Source organism: Procambarus clarkii, chromosome 1, assembly GCF_040958095.1.
Source record: "Procambarus clarkii isolate CNS0578487 chromosome 1, FALCON_Pclarkii_2.0, whole genome shotgun sequence".
NCBI classification, from domain to species: Eukaryota; Metazoa; Arthropoda; class Malacostraca; order Decapoda; family Cambaridae; genus Procambarus; species Procambarus clarkii.
Window position 1 is genome coordinate 29,747,317 of NC_091150.1, and position 25,879 is coordinate 29,773,195.

Consider the following 25,879-nt stretch of genomic DNA (forward strand, 5'->3'; position numbering starts at 1 on the left):
GTTTTCTTTTTGGGTGAGTTTTAGTTCTTTTGATATTTTGAGGGCATTGGTCTGATTTTTCAACCATGCAGCAGTTTCTCTTGATTTGCTTACCTGCTAGTGCTAACCTGGTCGTCTGCAAGATGATAAACTTTACATTTAAAGTGTTTGCAAGTCATTGCTCCTTGTGCCTCTGTGAGGGGACCAAGTTTTGGTTCATGGACCCCACTAAGCAAACAAGAACTCTATAACTGATGACACTCAAGTAGTATGGCACCTAATCAGTAAGCTAGCTTCAGGGAGCCAAAGGGGCTCCCCCAGAAACCACCACTAAGCAGCAACAGCAAAACACTGGAGCCCAAGCATTAGAGTGGTGACCAGGAACACACTGCGCACTTCAGCATAGCACTGAAGGTGGTGTAGTCAGCTGACTGCAAGCTACCTCACTCCTCACCCCAAATGAGTGAGGGAGGTAGGGTGAATGAACTTGCACTATTTTGGAGACATTTCAATAATTTGTTTACACAGTTAAGGTGAGTTCTTTCACCGTTTCTTGAGGCTACGGTCTCTAAGTCAGCTCTATTTAGCCCCTCTGTTTAGTATCTGGTTGCTTCCCCAGTGATGACAAAAATAAGTAAATAAATAAATGCCACCAGTCCCTGCACCTTTGAGGTAGGGCCAGCTTCTGGAGGGGGTCCCTAGTAGGCCTATAGAATTATGCAGCTGATGCGACCTAGCAGTTAGCACACTATCAGCGATAGTAACTTCAAGGAGCCACAAAGGGTTTCCCCACCCCAGAAAACCACTGACAAACTAATCAGTATAAATTATATTTGCAGCAGCTACCACTGCCCACCTGGCCTGAACTACCTCCACAGGGCGTCTCATCCAACAGCACTCGTGAATTGGTGACGGAATCAAGAGATTTCCTTCCTCTACCACAGTCAAAGCAAGGTACATAATTTTTTGTAACTTCATGTGATCATGGAATGCATTTAAACAATATTTGAAAGAAACAAATTAAAGTTTGTTTGTGTGCAACATAGGCAGGTCATGAAACAGGTGGGCAGTGCAGGAGTTAAGAAGTAAGCCAAAATAAAAAACATTTCTTAAACTCTGAAACTAACAATCGTAAGCTACCTCCCATCAGATGATCATCACACCGGGTAGAGGTTAGAAAACATTATATATGCAAAAACTAGATGATAGAAGAAAAAGATGTAATATGATCGCTACGTGCAAAAGAGTAACAGGAATCAATAAAACTGATAGGGAAGAATTCCTGAGACCTGGAACTTCAAGAACAAGAGGTCATAGATTTAAACTACCTAAACAAAGCTTCTGAAGAAATAAGAAAATTTACTCTTGCCAACAGAGTGGTAGAGGGTTGTAACAAGTTAGGTGACAAGGTGGTGGAGGCCAAAACCGTCAATAGTTTCAAAGCATTATATGACAGTGCTGGGAAGACTGGATACTATGAGCATAGCTCTCATCCTGTAACTACACGTAGGTAGTTACTACACACTGTAACCTACAATGCCGTGATCACAGAACACAGATATTTTCCCCCAAAAGGTCACCACATCATACCACTACACATTGCCACCTCCAACTCCATTATCACAGAACACGCACATATCCTCCTCCCCCCCCCCTCTATCCAAATGGTTATTGTATCACTACATGTTACCACCTCCAATGCCACCATTTAACAAAGTTAAGAATGATAGTTCATATTTTGACATTAATCAACTATTTCTTCTATATTTTTTGCTAAATTTATATATAAAAAGGATTGCGTGTTCAAAGTACTGTACTGTACTAGTATTCATGTTAGAGATAAGATTTGTTAATTTTCAGATACTTGAAAAATATTTTTTAAGCCAACATAATTCCAACAATTATATTTAAGTCTGGTAATGGTATACAAGAGGAAAATGCAGTCTTACACAAACAAGTGAATACAGTAACCTTCATGGAAGGCAGCAGTGGTGTGCAGTGACCTTGAAACAAATCCAATAATCCACCACGCATTCAGTTTCTGCATCACTGCCATGAGCTAAAAACTGATTCTTGAACTTGATCACAATTTAAAATTCTTGGCATTGTCATTTACAGAACGTTTTATTAATATGGTAAATTTTTTACGGCAATTTTAGAAATACAGTATACAAGAAAAACATAAGGAATAATATAATGTTACTAGTGCTGAAATTTTATTGATTCTCCAAGATATATTTTAAATAATACCAACATTAAACCATTTGAAATTCTGATGCATAACAAATTATTTATCCTAATGTAATTTTAAATGTAACTATAATACTGATATGGGCTTTACAAGTAAAGGCTGAACTTAAGGGTGTATCACAGAATCTGGGTCCAAGTGTCTGAGTGGCACAATAAGTACTTCAACATTTTTGCTTGTAAACACTAAACAATTATAGAACAGACTAAATTCATATAAATCATATATTCATAAATCTATTACCAATCTTATTTTCATAAATCTATTACCAATCTTATATTCATAAATCTATTACCAATCTTATATTCATAAATCTATTACTAATCTTATATTCATAAATCAATCACCAATCATATAAAGTACAGTACTCACAAATCAATCACCAATCATATTCATTAACCTACCACTAATATTACATTCAACAACCAATTTCCAATCATATATTCACAAATCTTGCCACCACAAATTTACCATATCAACACATCTACCATATCACTATCACATATCTTACATCTACCAAAAATCTTACATTCCCTAATTTGACACAACTTAACACTTTCGCGGGAGGCGTCCTGTTTCGCCTACCCACTCCCGCTATGTGGACATAAACTTATGTCCTCTTTTAAAATATTTGTACAAAATTCAATTTTTATCCGATTTACTTTGGGTTTGTTTCAAACTGTGCGCCATGAGGCTCTCTTTCTCACCAATAGGCTGCATGGTACAATAAGTTCATGAAAGGTTCACAAACATAACAAAAGTAAAAACATTTCGTGTGTGTTTGACTCTCACTGATATGTTCCAGCGTTGTTTTATATTTGGCGCTATTCTATCTTACGCTTTGTTGATCTTTTTTACCTACGGGCTCATAGAATATTCTATTGCGAACACATTGACACAAAAATGAATGACGTACATAGAATAATAATGTCATGAGAATGAAATAAGTATAAACTTTCAAAGCGCCGTGCGTCGTCCCGTCACCGACACCGGGTAACAATTTCACCACTTACCACACTCTTGCGGGCGGGCCGCAATCATTATTCTACGCTTATATTCATATCACCGTGTTGGGAATTTCATTGCGAGTCCATTGATACCAAAATTAACGCTGTAGGACAAGTGTGGAGGTGATAACAATCCCAAGAGTAAAAACATTTTGTTGCTGTTAGGCGCTCACGGCGAGTCATCTTCGTAGTTATTTATTTGGTGCTGGTATCCCTATACGTTTCGTGACTTTTTTTTACTGATGTTCTTCTAGAGAATTTTATTGCGAACACGTTGGTACCAAAATGAAATATGTAGCTCGAGAACTAAGGTCAGGAAAGTAAAAAGAGTATACACATTTTTGTTTTTACGCTTACGCGGCAAAACGCCGGGAGCACTTACGGTTGTTTTTTTTACATTCGCCGGGAGCCTGAAAGTGTTAATACATTTGGCGAGCCACTCACCTGCAAGAGTGCCAGAGCCACCTGAAAGACCGAGTCTATTCCAGTGAGAAGGAAGAGATCAAGGTAATGGAACACCATGAATAAGGGGAATTTAGCCGTGTAGAGTGTAAGGAACCACTGGCTAGCAAACATGTGGATCTCGACTCCCTGATCTTGGAAGTGTAGCCACAACTCGGGCAACTGCTCCTGTTATGAACCCAACACAAGACAACAGTATCAATAACAATCTTAACTGTACATATAATTTTTAATTGGGCCTGAATACTTTTTTTTTAAGCATATTGTTTAGCATATATTTTGTTTTTTGTATAAAGATAATTACATTTAATCCAATAGTGTAAAACTGAATTATGTGCATAAATAGCATTAATCTTGGTAACATTCTAGTATTGATTACTACTGCCACTTTATCAACATATTCAAATGCCGAAACATTTCACTCGAACTCAACCGAAAAAACCAGCGTTGAATGTAATGAAACGCCATTTTCTGGGTGAGCCCCGGAGGCTCCCTGGAGCTTATCGGGCTAATGTGTGTTATGTTAGACCGGGACATTAGCTATGGAGTTCAGACCTACCAGGGACCAGCGCCAGAACCTGGCCCCTTCAGAGAGGTTTCAGGGAGCAATGGCCCTGGAAAACCCCATATGGTTGGGGGTTTTCCTTATCTGCCATCGACCGGGGTTAGGCACCCAGAAAGGTAGGCGTAACAAAACAAACCCCACATGGTAAAAAACTACAACAAAAACCGAACAGAGAGGTAGAAAACTCCCTACAATCCCAAGGAAAACAATCAAACAATCAATTTACTGCCGCGCCGGTCGTCCGCGCAGCCCTCCCCTCCCCGGGAGGGGGAGGGGGGGGGCCCCGGACCTCACCGCGCCGGCTGCCGTCAGTTCGGAAACTAGGCTTCAACCAACGCGAAAAAACCCCGCCGACCGGATGGGAGGGAGGGTAACCAGGGAGCCTCCGGGGCTCACCCAGAAAATGGCGTTTCATTACATTCAACGCTGGTTTTCTGGGGGGAGCCCCTACGGCTCCCTGGAGCTACATACCCAAAGAGAAGGAAAAATGGGACTTACCCGGGAGGCGGTGGCCACAAACTCCTCAACTCGAAGTCGAGACAACTGGCTGCAACCTGCGACCCAAAGCAACACAAGAACGACGAGGAGCAGGGACATTCACCAAATAACGGGCGGCCAGGACCCTGTTCGACTTCCAAAATCCACGCGCCCGAATATGAGCCCAAGACATATTACCAAACACGGCAGCCAAAGCCGCAAACTTCCTAACGTCATGGGCGCGAGGATAGACCGCAGGCTGGCTAGATTTAATAACCCTGCGGACAACCTGGGAGACCCGAGCCCTGGAACAGGGAACGAGGGAAACCGGATCAACCCAAAGCGCATCCCCAGCCACTCCGGCCGAAGCGCGCAGGTAACGGCGAAGTGCAGCAACAGGACACAACACATGATGCACCCCCGGCCGAACCAACCAAGCATCAATGACCCACGGACCCCTCCGGAAAGCAGCCGTCTCGTTGTTTGCCAGAAAGGACGGAGAAGGCTGCAAACGGACAAACCTACCCCCAGGACCAAAAGAGCAGTAACCCCTGCGCCGGAGGAGAGCATGAAGCTCCCCTACCCGGCCCCCAGAGGCCAATGCCAACAAAAACAAAGCCTTGGAAAAACAATCAGGAACCGAAGGGGCCACCACAAACCGAGGAGAGGAAAGATAGGAGAGCACCCTGTCCAAGGACCAGGACGGCTCAGGCGGCGCATGAGCAGGCCGGAGGTGAAACATAGCACGGGAAAGCTTACGAAACGGGGCGGATGTGACGTCCACCCCGAAAGCGAGCTGGAGCGGCTCCGCCAGCGCCGCACGATACGAGGCGACAGTATTAGGCATCAAATGACGGTCCTGAAAAAGCCAAGTAAGGAAGGACAAAACAACCCGATCCGAGAGAAAAGACAACCTACGAAGAGCCAGAAAATGGCGAAAGGAACGCCAGGAAACTTCATACTGTCGCCTAGACGAAGCTCTCAGGTGGGACACCATCAAAGAAGCCACCTGATCACCATAGAAATGGTGATACACCCGCGTCAAAAAGACCAGACGCGAAGAGCAGAGGAGAAGGTCGAACCAGCCCCGTACCGGATCGGACCGACCTGCTGAAAGAGGCGGAGCCGCAGGAAACGTCCCGGGTTCGGGCACCGAGCCAGAAGCACCGGAAACCAAGGCTGGGCCGGCCACCAAGGGGCCACGAGGACTACTCTCCCCGGGAATGTCTCTAACCGAACCAGAACCCGAAGCAACAGCTGGACCGGAGGAAAAAGGTACAGGTAACCCCACCTCGACCAGTCCTGCCGAAAAGCATCCACCGCGAACGCCTCGCAGTCGGGGAAGGGCGTCACATATAGAGGGAGACGCCGGGACCACGCCGACGCGAAGAGGTCCACATCTGGGAGACCGTACGTCTGGCAGATCCAACGAAACGAGTCGTCGTCGACCGTCCATTCCGTGGACAGGGGAAGGAAGCGAGACAGACCGTCCGCCAGAACGTTGGACACTCCCCGGACGTGAACCGCACGGAGAGCCAAACCCCGAGAATCCAGCAGACGAACCACTCGAAGGGACCAACCCCAAAGAGCCAAGGACCGAAGAGAACCCCCGCGGTTCAGGCAATGAACCACCGGAGAACAGTCCGAATGGAGGCGAATGGTCGATCCCCGAGCGACCCGAACCCTCCGAAGCGCGAACCAGACAGCCGCGAACTCCCGAACCGTGCTGTGAGCCCGATGGAAGGACGGACCCCACCGACCCTGGCCTGCCTGGTGAGCACTGGTCACAAAGCCCCAGCCGAGAGACGACGCGTCCGTGAACACATCGAGCGAGGGCTCGGGAAGGCGCCAAGGCACCGAACCCCGAAAAATCCGAAGAGGAAGACGGTGACGCAGCAACCGACATAAGACCCCCGGAGGGCGAACCCAACGATCGCGAGAGAGGCGGAAAGGACGTCCCCGAAGGAACCAAAACAGACGCCGAAGCCAAACCCGACCCGGCGGATAGACTAGCATGGCGAAGTTCAGACTCCCGCACAACCGCTCGAGCAACCGCCGAGTGACCCGGGACCCTCTCAGAAACAGCAAACGGCGGTCCCGCAGCCGTCGCAATGCCACCGGAGGTAGAGACAAGGAAGCGGTCCGAGAATCCCAAACAAGACCCAGCCAGGTCCGAACCTGGGACGGAACCAGATGGGACTTCCTCCAGTTCACCAGGAACCCGAACCTGGCGAGCTGGGAAAGAACCAAATCCCTGGCGAGCAGACAAGCTGACCGACTGGGAGCCCACACCAGCCAGTCGTCGAGGTAGGCCAAAACCCGAATCCCGAGAAGACGCAGACGGGTCACCACAACTCGGGTCAGACGCGTGAAAACGCGAGGTGCCAGATTCAGGCCAAAAGGTAGGCATCGAAAACGGTAAGCGTGACGCCCTACCACGAAGCCTAACCAGTCCCTGAACCCCGGATGAATAGGAACGTGCCAATACGCGTCCTTTAGGTCCAGGGACACCATCCAGGCACCCGGCTCCAACAGAAGCCGGACCTGAGACAGAGTAGTCATCCGAAAGGAGGGGCAAGGAATCCAGGGGTTCAGACGGGACAAGTCCAGAATGAACCTCAGATCCGCACAGTCCCGTTTCGGCACTGGAAACAGGCGGGAAACCCACCTGAGGGACGTAGTCGGTTCGACCACGCCCAAGCGCACCCACTCCAAGATGACTTGACGAAGCGCAGGAGAAGAGACCTGCCCTGTTAGCCCCGAACCCCCCAAAGGAGGACGAGTTGCCCAACGCCACCGCAGGCCGGATGACACGACCGAAAAGGCCCACAAATCGTGGGACCAAGCGTGGGCAAACAGAGCGAGCCTCCCCCCCATCGCCCCGTCAACGGGGCAAACTGCGAAAGGGCCGACGCCCCGCACGAGAACCCAACCGTCGAACAGGGCGAACACTGCGCCGCCCAGACGACGCTGGCCCCAAAGGGAACAACGGCTCAGAAACCGGCACCAAAGGCCCACCTCGACCAGCGGAAACCGAAACCCTGGCACGACCCCTCCGAAACTGCCGAGAACGACTGCTCCGGAGAATCAACAAGTCCGCCATAGGACGACAACTAGCCGAAGCCGCATGCAGAAACTGGGACACCGCAGACTCTGCAAACAGCAACGGACAAAAAGGAGACGAAAACCTAAGAGCCAGGGCCCAAGCGGAATCCAAAGAGAGGGCGAGCACAGCCTGACGGCACGCGAGGCGAGAAGCAAAAAACAGAGACACCGCTTCCTTCAGGATGGGCGCAAAGAGCTTCAACAGTGCAGCCGACGCCCTAGCTGCCGAAGAAAGCGCCCCGGACGAAGGCCCTTCAGCCAACGCTCCCACATCCTCCTCGAGCCAAGTAGAAGAGAGCTCGAGAAGGGAAAAGAAACGCAAGACCGAAGCCAAATGCCCACGGGAGCGCAACTCCTCCGCAACCAATGAAGCCGAAAGCTGAGGAACCTGCACGTGAAGCTGGAAAAGGCCAACATCCCGAGAAAGCACAGGAGCGAATAAGCACGCATTAAGGTGCTCAAACTCGCCCCCCAGGTAAACCTGCATAAAAGTAGCAGTCTCGCGCCAATCAAGCGTGCGGGTCCGACAGAACCCATGCCACGCCCCCAACGAAAAGAAAGGGCAGTCTGCTAGCCAGGAAGACCCCGGAACCTCCAAACGTACCCAAAAACGGGAAGAAGAACCGAACTCAAACGAGGACGGATCCATTGGGGAGGCATAACCCGGGTCTCGCAAGAGGTATGCAGCAAAAGCTTCCCGAGCCACCTTCGCAGAGAGACGGGAAGTAGCAAACCCCTGTAAAGACGGAGCCGAGGTACCCAAAGGCGCCCGGAACCGAACACGGGGAGGAGCCGAACCCAAATCATACTCATACAGGGAGGGAGGATAAGAAAACCCCTCCCCCTGCAACAATAAACCCCGTGGGGAAGGCAAAAGCACCCAAGCAGGGTCACAGGGGGCCCAAGGCCCCCAGGCCGACTCCTCCCCAGCCCCAGGATCCCTTACGTCGGGACCCGGGGCAGAGCCGTCCTCCAAACCCTCTACCCCTGAAGAAAAGGTAGAGTCCAAGGGAAAGGCAGACAAGGGGGCCTGCTGGTGGGACCCAGAAGCCTCGGCAGGAGGAACCGGCTCAAATGCCTCCGTCCCCGACCCGGATGGGGCAGCCCCCGAAGCAGCCCGAGTCTCTCCACCAACTAAATCCTGTGCCAAAGCCGAAAGCCGCATACGTTTCGGAGCCGGACACAGGGGGGGTGGTGCAGGAAGAACCACAGGGGAAGGACCAGAGGGCGTAGGAGTCAAAGCCATAGCAATCAACGCCCCCAGGTCAGGGTCCCTAAAGCCAAAACGGGGCAGCCTCGGGGCATCCAGGTGGGAAACCAACCTAGCGCGTTGCAATAACCTAAATCTAACATGCAACACTGATGCTGCCTGTACTCTAATAGGAACATCCTCAGAGTAAAACCTGAGCACAAGCAGAGAACAGGACTCGCAAGACTCCGGGTCAAAGGTGTCATTGACCCAACAGGCAGCATGACGGAGGCAAAACAGGTGACTGTCACCCTGAGACAAGGGCACACTGCAACCTTCAAACCCGCACAAGGCAGGCTGGAACTCGGGAGACGCCTCCATGGGTCCCCGAGCCCCGACAGGGGTTTCCAGGGCCCGTAGGGTAGCAACTACGGGAAGCCCGGGCAAGGTGTTGCTAACCGGTTAAGAAACCCAAACAAAACACGGGTAAATGATAATACTGAAAGCCCCTGGGACGTGTACAAGCACGGGTGCCTAGCAGAGGACCACCAAAACAATACCAGGGGAACTATGGGCCCACGAGGCAGCACCTCCACCAGGCAACCAAAAACAAAACAAAAGAAAAACCCCGCAAAAGTACACCGTCCCCAGAGCAACAGGAACCGGTCGCCGCTTAGGTGGCAGGCCGCGCAACACCTTGACGCCCTAACCAGCACAAAACCACTCCCTACCCAAGGCCAAACAAGGGCCCCAAGCCCCAGCTGGCCCCAAGGGCGAGGCAAATGCCGAGCAGCAAAAACCTCTACGGGAGCGGTTCCCGAACGCCCCAGAGAAGATAACCCTGACACGCAAGGGCAGTACTCACAGGGCGCCTAGGGAAGGAAGCCCTAGACGCATGCAGCCCCGGCACTGATGAGGTACTCCTGGCCACCGCACACCACAACAACAGCAGAGAACGCCACACGAGGCAAACACCGCCAAGGAATTTGAGGCCAGAGAAGCGTCTATCCCGGTTGACACTAGCTTGCGAACTGACGGCAGCCGGCGCGGTGAGGTCCGGGGCCCCCCCCCTCCCCCTCCCGGGGAGGGGAGGGCTGCGCGGACGACCGGCGCGGCAGTAAATTGATTGTTTGATTGTTTTCCTTGGGATTGTAGGGAGTTTTCTACCTCTCTGTTCGGTTTTTGTTGTAGTTTTTTACCATGTGGGGTTTGTTTTGTTACGCCTACCTTTCTGGGTGCCTAACCCCGGTCGATGGCAGATAAGGAAAACCCCCAACCATATGGGGTTTTCCAGGGCCATTGCTCCCTGAAACCTCTCTGAAGGGGCCAGGTTCTGGCGCTGGTCCCTGGTAGGTCTGAACTCCATAGCTAATGTCCCGGTCTAACATAACACACATTAGCCCGATAAGCTCCAGGGAGCCGTAGGGGCTCCCCCCAGAAAAGTTCTTATTCCAAAGAATAATTACTAACACAGATACTTACTTCCATTAATTTTGCAAGCTGATAAAATCTCATGTGGAGGATCTCAAAGCCATCCTTGAATAGATCTCGCAAGCCATACTCAAACATTATCTTGACTAGTACACAAAATGTCTGTTCCTCTGGCATCTGTCAAATAATTAAAAGAAATTCAATATTTAATTTAGTTGCAATTTCATTTACTGAAACAATAGTACTTCATGTAAAAAAAAAATTAAATTATATACACATTCACAATACAGTACATACCAAATTGCTTAAAAATAACCCAATGCATTTTTTTATAAATATTTAAATAAATATACGGGTATTTATATAATTATTTGACAAACTCTTGTGCCCATTTTAGGAATCCAATTGGATGGTTTCCCAGTTGCTCTCCTCCCTATTCTCTCTCTCTCCATCTCTCTTCAGATGGTGTGCAACAGCAAGTATTGTTTAAAACTCGGACCATGTTCCATTTTTTCACATGGTACTATGATGTTGTCCTTTCCCCTACTTCTTTCTAGGGTAGTGGGAGGATGTACTTCCCCTTCCCCCCCCCCCAATGAAACTGTGTAGGGTGGAGGCTCTTGTGTTCTTTTTTTTCTAGAGTGGCTGTGTGGGGTATTTTGGCAGTCCTTCCTTTTTCCTTCTGTCCCTTCTTAGGTGGCTGTATTTTGTTGGCGTGGTCTTATTCTTCCCTTATGTGGGTTCGGGGTCGTCATTTTGACGCATACTGTCGCCTTGTTTCGTGTGGTGTGGGGGGAGCCGCTTCCACTTGCGTTCGGTGTTGATGTTACTTCTGCGTCGTTCTGCTAGCTGTCTCGTGCGTTGGTTCACCTCCAGCCTGCTCGTGTGCCGTCTGAGCCGTCCTGGTCGTGGGACTGGATGCTCTCTCTTTTCTTCTCCTCAGTTCTTGTGGCCCCCTAGAGTTCCGGTTTGTTTCTCAGGGGCTCTTTTCCTGTTGGCATTGGCCTCAGGGGGGTCGGGTTGGTGAGCTTCACGCTCTCCTCCGGCGCTGGGGTTTCTGCTCCTTTGATCGGGGCGATTGTTTTGTTTCTCTGCAGCCTTCTTCTTTTCTGGCGAGGGATGAGACTGCTGCTTTCTGGAGGGGTCTCTGGTTTGTTGATGCCTTGTTGGTTTGGCCGGGGGTGCATCATGTTTTGTGGCCGGTTGCGGCTCTCCACCGTTATTGGCGCGCCATGGCTTCTGTGTTTGTCGATGTGCTTAGAGTTGGTTCAGTTTCCCTTCTTCCCTGTTCGCAGGTGCGGGTCTCTGAGGTCATTCGCGGAGTTATTAAGGCTGGCCAGCCTGCGGTCTCTCCCCGTGCCTGTGACGTTTGCAGATTCGCAGCTCTTACTGCTGTTCCTTGGGAGTGTGTCTTGGGCGAACATTCAGGCGTGGGGATTTTGGCGGTCAAACAGGGTCCAGGCTGCTCGTTGCGTCCCTAGGCCCAGTTGGGCCTGTGTTGCTTTGGGTTGGAGGTTGCGGCCAGTTGTCTCGCTTCATGTTGAGTTGCGAGTGATGGCCGCTTCCCGGATACGTCCCTTAGACCTTCCTCTGTAGGTAGTTAGCTCCGGGAGACGATGGGGCTTCCCCCAGAAAACCAGGGTTGAATGTAATGAAACACCATTTTCTGGGTGAGACCGGTCGGCAGTTTTTCGCGTGTTTTGACATCCAGCCTCAGAACTGATGGGTGGATAGCCGGCGTGAGAAGTCTGGGTCTCCCCCTTCCCCCTCCCGGGGAGGGGGGAGCTGCGCAGACAGCGGCGTGGTGAGGTGTGACGTCATACTAGTTTGCTTGTTTTCTGTCGGGAGTTCTATCCACTAGTTCAGCTTTTGGTAGCAATTTTAACCAGAATAGGGGTTTGTTTTGGGACTCTTCCCCTTTCTGGATGCCTGACCCGGTCAATGGCAGACATAGAATGCTTCCAACCACACTGGGGTTTCTATAGGCCATTGCTCCCCTTGCCTCTCTGAGGGGGGGCCAGGTTCTGGCCGTGGTCCCCGGTAGGCCATAGAACTCTATACACATGACTGATGCCAAAGTCTGACATTAGCATATCAGCCTGGTAAAGCTCCGGGGAGCCTCCAGGTCTCACCCAGAAAACGCCGTTTCATTACACTCAACGCTGGTTTTTTGACTGCTGCTCCTACCTACTAAGTTACTTTTAGTGAGTAGTGGATTTTGACTCCAAGATCCTTTTCTTCATTAACTGACTGGCAGTGGTTCTTGATTTTAATTTTGCATATGTGAAGAAATATTTTGTGCTTTTCGTTATCTCTTGTATTGCTTTATCTTTTTTTTTTTTTTCTTTTTTTTTTTAAGATATATACAAGAGTTGTTACATTCTTGTACAGCCACTAGTACGCATAGCGTTTCGGGCAGGTCCCTGGAATACGATCCCGGCCGCGAAGAATCGTTGCTACAACCAAGTACACATTTTACTGTTGCGTTAAACAGAGGCTACAGTTAAGGATTTGCGCCCAGTAAATCCTCCCCGGCCAGGATACGAACCCATGACAAAGTGCTGCGGAATGCCAGTTGCATTATCTTTATCTCTTGTAGTGCTTTCTGATCTAGTTGCAGTTCTTCAATCTGATATGATTGCTTCAGTCTCTGCTCTTATTTCTTCAATCTCCCTGTTTAAATTATTCCTTCTTTGTAGGGATAGAGATATCTGCTTAAGCATTTGCTATTTTTTGCCTTCTTTCATAGTGCCATTGCATTCTCTTTATATGTTGGTCTTCTTTCTGGCTTTCTGTGAAGGAGCACGTTTCAGATAGACTTTATATGCTTCGGAAATCAGTTCTTTTCATTATAGTATTGAAATTGAATTTACTGAATAACCCATCTCGCTTACCATTTTTTTAGGCTTATTACAAGTACTGATGTTAGTTGGCACTTCAATGAGCTTGTGATCTGAGTATGTGGTATCTGTGATTGTAATGTCCCCTGATTATTTCTTCATTCTTTGTGAAGATCAGATCTAGAATATTTTCATTCTTAGTTGGCTCCATTTTCTGCTGGTTGAGTGAAAATTTGTCACAGAATCTAAGTAGTTTTGACTTGTGGTTGGTTTCTAGATAGATTTCCTGGCTATTATTATTGTTTGATATTTCCCATCTTAGACTGAACAGGTTGAAGTCTCCTAAGAAGATAACATCAGGTATTGGGTTTGCCAGATTGTTGAGGCTATTCTCTATTTTGTTTATCTGTTCTGTGAATTCCTCCACTGTGGCATCTGGCAGTTTGTACATTAGAATAATGAATAAACTTAGCTATTTTCTTTATTCTTATTTCAGTACTTCTACCACATTATTTGAAAAGTTAAGGAGCTCCGAGCATACAAGGTTCCCTCTAATATACAAACCTATTCCTCCATGTGACCTATTTACTTTATCACATCTATATACGTAGATTATATTCTGGTATTCAGGTCTCACTGTCTAAGAATTCCTCTGCATGAGTTTCTATAAAAGCTACAAATACTGCATTTGCCTCTGACAGGAGGCCATTTATGAAGGGCATTTTGGTTTTTGCTTGTTTTTAGTCCTTGGATGTTGGCAAAAATGAATGAGGTTACTGTATTTGGTGTATTTTGACTGGAAGGCTTTTCTGGCAGATCCATTGTGCATGGGCATATTGGGTTTGCTCTGGAACTGATTGTTGCAGTGTTGTTCCCTATCCTAGTAGTAGCTCTGTTGTTGGGTGTGATTGTACCTGTGACTCTAGTATGCAAGTGGTTCTTCCAACCAGTTCGAGTACCATACCTTCTCTCTGTTCCACTTTTTGAAATCTCTTTCTTCTTGGTCTAAAAAAAAATTAAACTTTCCTCCAAAGCAATTTTCGTGTTTGCCACTCTTTGTGTAACGTTCTGTGCCTTTCACATGAAAGTCTGGGCGGCTGAGATCATATCTTTTTCTCTCCTCGAGTGAGGTTTTGCACGTGTCTGGATGGAAATACCTGTTCTGGATGTTGATTCAAAATGATATTTCCACTCCTATGTATATTTTGTTATGGGACGCTTACCTTTCTGGCTGCCTGACCCCGGTCGATGGCAGACATAGAATGCTTCCAACCACACGGGGGTTTCTATAGGCCATTGCTTCCCATGCCTCTCTGAGGCAGCCAGGTTCTGCCTCGTGGTCCTTGGTAAGCCCACAGAACTCCATACACATGACTGATGCCAAAGTCTGACATTGACATATCAGCCTGGATAAGCTCCGGGGAGCCAAAGGGGGCTTCCCCAAAAATATATTTGAATTATATGAAAATTAATATTAAATGTTAAACAAATCTCCAATTTATTGGCTTCAGCGTCATGAAAGTTTCATCCCAATATTTTCAAAAATAGATTTTAGACAAATTTGTTTAAAAAGAAGAACGTTTTGTTGATAAAGAGAACAGCTGCTATTAACTGGAACTGAGGCATAATGCAGTAATAAAGAGATGCAAGCACCTGTCCAATGCACAAAGAAGAATAGTAGTTAGAAGTGCCCACAAAGTGGATATGTACCTAGTGCCTTTATAGCATTGCTGAGTAATACATAACACAAATAATAATGAGTAAGTATGTTATTATGCTCTATTTTGTTATATATCATACAAATACATTATCCAATGGTAATACCTGTGACTTTCACCAATGTCCAATTTTTTTTTTAGGGGAGATTTTTTGTTTTTTTAAGTTTTTTCTTCTTTGTTTATTTTCTGATTTTGTTGTAACTTCTACATCCTGGAGAATGCACACTCATCCCTAACTATGTTAAGATAGAATTAAATTGGTTAATAAATAAATCAGTCATAACTCGCCAAACTTGGGAACTTGAATTTTTTTTCGCTGATTTTTCACAGATTTCAAACTCTATTTTCTTTGCTTCTTTAGATTGTTTTGATGACTAGGGACCAGATTAGGGCTTTTTGACTTATATAGAGTATACCCTAAATATATCCCCTAAATCATTATAATTATCATAATTATCCCTATATTTTGTTTTTTTGGGGGTAATTTTTCTTGACTTTATTTCAACAAATATTGACCTACAACTTTCACATATTTGAGTACGAATGCCAAACAATGCTTATTAAAACATACAAGTAAAATAATGAATTAGAACTACCTTATACATTGTCGATAACTTCAACTTCAATTATCTCTAAAACTAGAGTTTCAACATTGAGTCAGCTTCAAAAAATCCAGTTTCTGACCGATTCTCACCATTTTTACATACAGTATGCGCCACTATCTGTTCTACAATCCTATTAGAATGGATTTTTCATAAACTCTAAACGTTTTGAGTTATAAATTTTGTTGTCTGAATTTGGTGCGTATTTCAAACGCCATACTGACAATTTTTTTACAGTAAACTAAACTGAAAATCTATATTCTAAATCTATTAAAATGAAGATCATATACTATTCTGAGAGCATAACAATACTAAATGAACAATTGGCGATATTTAGTATTTTTGCAGCTGATCTGAATATCTGAAATTTTCAATAATAAATGTTATAATTATTTTTAATTTTCTTCTTATTCAAGTTATGTTGATAATCATTTAGACAAAGTTGGAATGTTTGCCTAGTAGATTATGCACAAAAAAGTGGAAAGCATTAGAACAAGTTTGAAAAATTAAACTTATGGTGCCATCGGGTTCTGTTGTATATATACGCCATGCGCAGTTTAAAAAGAGTTAAGATGATTGTTATCTTAAGGTTACATGTTGTAACTACACTGGTTGCTCTACACTTCACTATCGTATCTCTATAACAATATTACAGTAAATGTTTATGGCAATCTTATGTACGACAACAGTGCCACACGTGGTAGGTTATTGGCTATTTAACACAATGTTCACTCACATCAACACAATGTTCTAATCAGTGATTCTTCCCAATATCACTAGTCACAATATCACTACTGTATCATAATATCACTAGTCAAAGTTTTGTCTCTCTAGTACTGTATTGTCACGAGATACGAATTTTGTTTCGAGGAGCGCAGACACACGTGTACCTCCCACGTAGAGTTAAATACGGTTAAACACACACTTGTTAAATATGGATAAACAAACTCAATAATTGACCTACAATTTTCCCAATATATAAAATATCAATAATACTACCAATAAACATAATCAGCAATAGTATTTTATGTATTTGTTGCAACTTACAAAAAATATAATTATGCCATATTAGTGAATGATAGGTGATGGTTGGTGGGGTTAATTATGAAACTTCTTTCATTAGTACATTTGTTAGTTTTGCAAATAATTTACCAATGTATACAGTATTCTAAGACTCACATGCAGTAGCAATGCAGCAGCCAAGAAAGATAAGCCCTGACAGTAGCCCACTTCTTCATCATAGACAGCATATGCCTTGCTGATCTTATAGAGTGCATCTTGTCCCACACCCCCAGCTTCCTTGAAGTAGTCATGAGCAGGGAATGTGCGATTGATGTCTCGGAGAATCACCTGTTCACTGGCACAGTCCTAAGGAACATATGAATCAAAGCTGTTTGAATATATAAAAATATGTCCATGTGAAAATACTGTACAGGTGGCCCTCAATTTGTGCGGGGAGGGGGGGGGGGTTCAAGTTTCTGCAAAAGTCATGCAAATTAACCTGAAAAGCTATATAGGATGGATGTGGTTAGGACACAGAATTAAAAAGTTAATTGTTTCCACTGTTTACTTGACAAAACATCTTTTCTTGGGGGAAGCCCCGTCAGCTCCATGAAGCTCCACTGATCGGTGCCATAGTATCAGGTACCATCAGTTGCCGAGTTCTATTAGCCTACCGGGAACCACGGGCTAGAGCCTAGTTCATTCAGAGAGGCACAGGGAGTGATGGCCTATGAAAACTTTAAATGTAAAGGTTAACACTTTGATACACCGGGCGCGGGACCTCCCCACTACCCCCGGACGGCCTGAGCGTTCCACGGGAGCGCGGGGAAGAGCGCGGTAAATTATGAAAATTGTATAATCTTTTCAACTTTGTCAGCTCAATTCTCGTTCTAAGATATTCAATTTGGTATCTATATGTTCGCAATAGAATTCTCTACAGGACTAAATGCATATACTGTAAACTCCAAAAGCCCGGCTTACCATCCGCAACTAACAGAGAAAGTGAGAGAAAGTTACCCGGGAGCGCGCAAGAGTGATAAAATGTTTACACTCTTTTCAGTTTTGTCAACTCAATTCTCGTCCCAGGACTTTCATTTTGGTATCAATGTGTTCGCAATAGAATTCCCAACAGGCCTATATGCATATAATATAAAAAACATCAGCGATCTCCACCCGCCGACATGATGAAAACAGGCCGCGGTTACAAGAAAGAGAGCGCTGCGCCACCCCAAAGCGCTTCTCACTATGAAAAGTGAATAATCTTTTCAACTTTGTCATCTCAATTCTTGTCCTAGGTTTTTCAATTTGGTATCAATGTGTTTGCAATAGAATTCTCTACAGGACTAAATGCACATAAAGGCCAAAAGCCTGGCGAGAAAGTGAGAGCGTGTTACTAAGGAGCGAGCCAGAACAATAAAATGTGTACACTCTTCACTTTGGACATCTCAATTCTCGTCTTAAGTCTTTCATTTTGGTATCATTGTCTTCGCAATAGAATTCCCTACAGGAGTATGCAAATATAAAGTCCAAAAGCCCAGCGTAGCAAACAGAGAAAGTGACGGAGCATAATCCCAGTGAGCGCCAATAAAATGGGTATTCTGTTTTCTACTTTGTTATCTCAATTCTGGTCCTAGGACTTTAATTTTGGTATCAATGTATTCACAATGAAATTCCCTACAAGCGTATATGAATATAATGTGCAAAACCGCAGCAAAACCTTCCTGAAAAAAACGCTACTGTTGCCGCGCTTAGGACTCAATGCCGAGTCCTCGCCGGACTTGCCCCTGTTTTGCGGAGGACTCAATGCTGAGTCGTCGCCGGGCGAAAGTGTTAATTATACTTCCTACCACCAGGAAAGCACCTAGAAAGGAAGGTGAACCAAAGCAAGCTATGGCATGGTTTAAAAAAGGGACTGCAGCCTCAACATTACCAAAAGAACTCCCCCAACAATTAAAACAAACCAACACAATTTTGCTGCTAGTTTGGTCCACCGTGCCCCTTATTTGGGAAGAGGGAGCGGATACTGGGTCAACTGGCTTGCCCCATCCTCAGTTCTAGCTGATGTGTGCCCTGGTCACTATGTTGTTCTGGGTCCAGTCTCCCATTTTGGAGTGGTGTTTTGACTTTGAGGCTAATTTTTACATGGGTGTTGTGCATGACCCAGGAGTTTAGAGTACTGTACTTAAGAACTGCAGGTGCTCAGGGTTTCCTTCCCCGTGCGCTCTAATTGTACAGCCCTTGGGTGGTCAGGGTTTCCTTCCCTGGGGCATTCGGGATATTCTTCATTTAGGAGGCCTCCTTGCTGGGGGGGGGGGGGGAGGGTGGTGCTCACCCTCAAGTTAAGCCGGTGGTCTGTAGCTGTCTGTCTTCCCTGGGGTTGGGAGTATTTTTGGCTGGTGGGCTGCACCAGGAGTTGCACGATCAGCTATTTATTCTATTAGTACACAAGGGAGTTTAGTTGCCCGTTCTCCGCGATTTGGTCTTGGGGGCTTTTTTATTTTTGTTATTTCCACTTTATCCCTTTTTTTGCTTAGGTTTCTGATTTTTGCCTTCTTAGGCTTGCCTAGGATGTGTTTAACTGAACTCCCTTGTTGGCCCCTTTGACCTTTCTACTGGCTTCGAGTGGCTAGGGCTGTCTGTTATCTGCAGGGTTCACCTGTATAACATATAAAGTGCCTGGGCTTCATGCAGGGTGCTTACCCTGCAGGACCTGGAAATCCCCAATGAGCTTGGCTGTTCCGAGCCAACTCTCGCCTTGTGTGAATTTGAGGGTTGTTTGTCACCTGTGCCACCTGGTGACATTCATACATTGTGCCTTGGTATGCTGCCTGTTGGGTCGGTGACAGCTATGACCCAGAGTCATGTGGAATTTGTTCTCCCCATGTGCTCTAGCTTACCTGCTCCTCTGTTGAAGTTCAAAAGTTTCAGCCAGTGATCACTTTGTATTCTAAATTTTCAATTTTGCAGCAGTCTAGATTTGTGCCTGGTTGGATGCCTTTGATCTGCCCCACTAAGTGTTTAGGGACTCGGATTTGGGGGTGTTGTTCAACTCAACCGTGGTTCTGTCTGCACCACCTCTTTCTTCCTCTGTGGGCCAGCTTCGCCTTTCTTCTCTTCCTCTATTTTCGACTCCAAAGCATCTAAGGCTTCAGTTTCAAGGCATTGTTTAGCTCTGGATGTGGCATAGGCAGATCCGGGGATGGCCATGTATGAGTTTGATTTGGGTGCGGCTGTGCTCAGGGTTCGTTTCCATTTTCCTTTGGGTTCCTCAGATTTGTCTTTCAGGAGTTTTTCTTCCTCCCGTGTTTCCCTTGGCGGAGGCTTGGGAGGCCATTGTTTCTTACCTCCAGCATGTTCCAGTTTACGCCTCTGTCATGGATCGGCCTCTTTTGAGTTCTGGGTCTTCCCTTCCATATTAAGTGTGTTAGGAGGTTGCAGAGTCATCCTGGCTGGCACTCTGTCCTTTGTTTTTCCTTTAGGCTTGGTGCAGGTTTACCATTCTCACATGCTTGATTGGCAAGAGGTGTCAACTGTGTTGCAGATGTTTCTTGGGGGTTCTTTTTTAGCCTCTCAATGCATGCCTCTTTGCTCCTGCCCTTCCCCATTATGTAGGTCTTGTGCACCTGCATGCTCAGATTTACATTCTGTCGGCTACTTTGGTTGCTGATGACTTGGGTTCCTGTTCACACTTGGTGCCTGTTGTGCATTTGTAAGCCTCTTGGAGCTTCACTGTGATAAGCTCATGGAGGATGTGGAAGCCCTCAGTGAGTTTCCTTTTGAAGGGGTTTTGGTCTCTGTGGCTTTGGCTTTGACTGCCATCGTGAAGCTGTATACTCTGATCTTCTGGGAAGTAGTCTCCATATTTTCGCCTCTCGTCTCTTGTGTCGGCAAATTGTGCTGGCCCGGTCTCCAGACTCGATGTGGGCCCTCTTATTTCGGCTATGCAATTTAGTTCCTTACTCTTTCCCCGAGGACACGGTGTCCCTGCTTTTGCCTGCGGCTGTAGCTGGTTGCTGTCCTGTTTTAGATTTGTTGCGTGTCTTTGGGGGGGGGGGGGAGTTGTCGGTCTGGATTTTCCTGGCAGTTTGGTAGAGCCAGGCCTTTGCCTGCTGTTGGTCAAGGTGGAGTCTTTGTGGTGCCAGCAGCTGGGTCGTACTTGCTTCCTTCAGCCTCAGCCTCTTCATTTTGTCAGCAACTTGTTTGCTCTGCTCAGAAGAGCAAACACGGAAGAGTGCCATGTTTGCTTCGCTTGTGGTTCGCCTCGACCCTTTCTCAGGTCACCCCATTGACGGGGTTGTATGGAGAGGCTAGCTCGGTTTGCCAGCTTTAGTCCTGCAATATGTGGGCATTTCAGGTTATGTTTTGTGGCCAACCAACCTCTACAGTGGAGTTGGTCGGTCCTACCTCCTCTTGAGAGTTCGGGCCAGACCTCCTCTCCTTACCTCTGTTGAATCATCTCGGAGTGGGTGCATTCAGGGGTGGTCAAAATGATCATGTCCCTTTACTGGATTTCCTGCATGTTTCCGGTCCTGAAATGGGATTGTTTGGATCTCTGGTTCATACTCAATCTATCCCGATTGAACTGGTGTACACCTTGCTCTCGAGTCAGATTCTTGGATGATTTCTCTGGCCCTCCAGTATGCATATTGGCATGTCCCTATCCATCCGAGGTTCAGGAAGTGGCAAGGTTTCATGATGGAGCAACAGGCTTTCTACTTTCGGGTTGTAACTGAATCTGGCATTTCGTATTTTTATGTGGTTGACTCGAGTTGTGATGTCCTGTCATTGTTAGGTATTCAGATGTTGGCCTACCTCGACAACTGGCTGGTGTGGGCACCCAGCCGGTTCGCTTGTCTGCTAGCCAGTGATCTGGTTCTTACTCAGCTCACTGGGTTTGGGTTCCTGTGAACTGGTGGAAGTCCCAGTTGGTTCCAAACCAGGTTCGAACCTGGCTGGGTCTTGCTTGGGATTCTCAGTCGGCGTTACTTTCCCTATCCCCAGTGGCCTTGTCCTGGCTTCAGAGCTGCCGCCTGTTGGTGTTGAGGGGGAGCTGGGTGACTCAGCAGTTACTCGAGCAGCTGTGCAAGAGCCTGAACGTTGTCCTTCTGGTTTACCTGTTAGCAGGATTTGGCTTTGGAGGCTGTTCTAGTTTGTCTGGGGCAGCCCCTTTTGCTTCTATCGCGATTGCTGGGTGCGGATTCCGGGAGCTCTATGCTGGCTGTTGTATCACCAGCTTCCTCTTTGGGTTTTTTGGGGTTAGGTTCCCTGGTGTCATCCTCCGCCTTCCCTCAATGTGTTCAAAGATGCTTTAGCGATTGGTTGAGGCTTTGCGCCCAGCACCCACCAGTCCAGCCAGGGTCGTTGATACCCTCTCCTTTGTAGGGCACACAATACTGTGTGGGAGTTGGTGGCGGTGTGGCAGGTGCTGCGGAAAGTTCAGATTCCTCCGGGCTCAGTGACTTCATTCTGACTGATCCCTCATAGTTCATTGTCTCAACCTGAGGGGCGGTCTTTTCAATCCATGGTTCTTTGGGTCTGGTCGCTTCAGATAGCTCATCTGCCAAGTTCCCAGGGTTTGCATCTATGTGCCATTCACATCCATGGAGCGTCCAACATCCTGGCCGATGGTCTGTCCCGATTCCTTCTCCTTTCCACTGAATGGACTGTCGACACCAATTCCTTCCTCTGGCTTTGCCCACGTATGGGCGTCCAGATGTCAACCTCTTCACATCAATATGTTCTCGGCATCTGCCTCTTCACGTTCCCTAATCGCAAGACCCTTGCGGTGAACACCTTTCAGCTGAACTGGTTGAGTGGTGACCCAGTATGCTTCCCTCCTCTCCCAAAGTGAGAAGGGTTTTGGGGCAAACCAGCTGACGCTAGTTTCACAAAATTTTGGTGGTTTGCTTTCATTGTTGGGGGAGTTCTTGTGGCAGTTTTGAGGCTGCTGTCTTTTTTTTTTTTTTTGACCATGCATGGTTTGTTTTGGTTCACCTACCTTTCTGGGCTTTCCTGATGGTGGCAAGTATGACTAAACTTTAAATGTAAAGTTTCATAGACTATTGTGCTTCCTACACATCTCTAAGTGATGGGGGGGGGGGAGCAGGTTATGGTTCTATTAGCCTGGTAGGCCAATAGAACTCTGCAACTGATGGCACCTGATAGTATGACACTGATCGGTGTATGATGGCTTCAGAAGCCTCTGGGGGCATACCTTAAGATTGACATTTCATTCCATTAAATGCTGCTTTTTTAATCCATATAATGTGGTCATTGAAATCACAAGCTGCCTGTATAATACCTATGTAGTACATACACTTTGTAAACAGCAACACTGTCATTTACCTGAGAATAGTGTATAAATACACAGAACTTAAAAAATTATAAATACTGTTAATAATGCCCATAATCAAGTGATACAATAAGCAAATTAATTAACTACTGATCAAATTACTAAAAATTGTTAAGGCAACTGCCTCCTCTTATTTTCTTAACTGTCTAGAATACTATACGGTACAATATGCAGAAAAGTAAAGCACTCGACAATAACTTACTTTCGTTATAAGTACTCTGTATGTTTCCATCATGTCCACATCATCAGAACAGCCAGCCAGCAGCTGCCATACTTCACCTCGGAGTGCTTCAGGAATACCTCGTTTAATTAGCCCTGATACCCCCTTTGGCAGTTGTTGAGGTGCTGCCTGCAACTTGGGAAGCACCTAGAAACATGCACACTGATAGCAAACACTGTAAAGACGGTGTATAAATATAATTTAATATTTAAAAGTAAACTTTAGTAGGTAATACAAAATTTAGCTTGCTTGTGTTATCTAAATATATAAAACCATTAATTAATGTTATGGCATCATGTGACTTGCACAAGATCAGTTTATTGTAAGAAATTAAACAAATTGTTAATTTTATGCAAAATTTAAATTTGAAATATACAGGTGAAGGCAAAATGTGCAATTTTATATATATATATATATATATATATATATATATATATATATATATATATATATATATATATATATATATATATATATATATATATATATATATATATATATATATATATATATATATATATATATATATATATATATATATATATATATATATATATATATATATATATATATATATATATATATATATATATATATATATATATATATATATATATATATATATATATATATATATATATATATATATATATATATATATATATATATATATATATATATATATATATATATATATATATATATATATATATATATATATATATATATATATATATATATATATATATATATATATATATATATATATATATATATATATATATATATGTCGTACCTAGTAGCCAGAACGTACTTCTCAGCCTACTATTCAAGGCCCGATTTGCCTAATAAGCCAAGTTTTCATGAATTAATATGTTTTCTCTAATTTTTTTCTTACGAAATGATAAAGCTACCCATTTCATTATGTATGAGGTCAATTTTTTTTTAATGGAGTTAAAATTAACGTAGATATATGACCGAACCTAACCAACCCTACCTAACCTAACCTAACCTATCTTCGTAGGTTAGGTTCGGTTAGGTAGCAGAAAAAGTTAGGTTAGGTTAGGTAGGTTAGGTAGTCGAAAAAACATTAATTTATGAAAACATGGCATATTAGGCAAATCGGGCCTTGAATAGTAGGCTGATAAGTACGTTCTGGCTATTAGGTACGACATATATATATATATATATATATATATATATATATATATATATATATATATATATATATATATATATATATATATATATATATATATATATATATATATATATATATATATATATATATATATATATATATATATATATATATATATATATATATATATATATATATATATATATATATATATATATATATATATATATATATATATATATATATATATATATATATATATATATATATATATATATATATATATATATATATATATATATATATATATATATATATATATATATATATATATATATATATATATATATATATATATATATATATATATATATATATATATATATATATATATATATATATATATATATATATATATATATATATATATATATATATATATATATATATATATATATATATATATATATATATATATATATATATATATATATATATATATATATATATATATATATATATATATATATATATATATATATATATATATATATATATATATATATATATATATATATATATATATATATATATATATATATATATATATATATATATATATATATATATATATATATATATATATATATATATATATATATATATATATATATATATATATATATATATATATATATATATATATATATATATATATATATATATATATATATATATAGTTAGTCACGGTAAAATCTCTAGTAGAGATTCGGCCTGCTCCATCTTCATCTGTTCTATCATACCACCTCTATATATTCAAGAACTGCAGCCACAAGAGCAACAACAACAACTACTTCTCAACGTCTAGACAGTAGACTACCTCCGCCCTACACCACGGCCCGTCACCCTCCTCGCACCTGGCTGGGAGCTCATGCCACCCCATAGAGAACAAGCTCAGTGGTCGTTAGTGCAAGCCGGTTCATAGTTATGTACGACTTCAGCGCCACCTGGACGGCCATCGTTCCCTGTATATAGAGGCATGACGCTCCAGCTAGTCAGATTACCCCTAAGTGCTCTACTGACTAGGTCTATTGACATACTTCGGTGTGCCAACAGATTTATGCAGTCTTAGCTCACAGTATTCCTGCACCATTTTCTAGTACAGTATTCATAAAGCGTAAAAAATTTAATTGTTTGTTTGACTTGTTTGATTTGCACTCTGTATCAAGCCAAGTTTGGATAATATTTTTGTTTTGTAATTTGTTTAACGTCAGTTTTCTATTAAAGTAAAGTATTTTTAAAATTTTTTTCTGTATGTCTTATCTTACAGTTACCTCAATGTGAAGATTCAACTTGCAGTCTAACTTTTTTTTTTCTTCCTTTTTGCTTTTGTTTTTGTTTTATGTGACTGGCATTCCATCTGCCTAGAGAGAGACTACATGAATATCAATTTTTCTCGTCACAATATATACAAGAGTTCTTACATTCTTGTACAGCCACTAGTACGCGTAGCATTTCGGGCAAGTCCTTAATCCTATGTT

The 25,879-nt window shown here is 44.0% G+C and overlaps 1 protein-coding gene across 1 annotated transcript in view; it reads right to left on the reverse strand.

Annotated features, from left to right (window-relative positions):
• Window positions 1–25,879, reverse strand: part of LOC123748888 (rab GTPase-activating protein 1) — a 172,783-nt gene that overhangs the window by 41,214 nt on the left and 105,690 nt on the right. Inside the window, 4 exon segments of the mRNA XM_045731242.2 lie at window positions 3,679–3,864; window positions 10,515–10,640; window positions 16,803–16,991; window positions 23,180–23,344. Of these exon segments, the coding sequence (XP_045587198.2) occupies window positions 3,679–3,864; window positions 10,515–10,640; window positions 16,803–16,991; window positions 23,180–23,344 (666 nt within the window).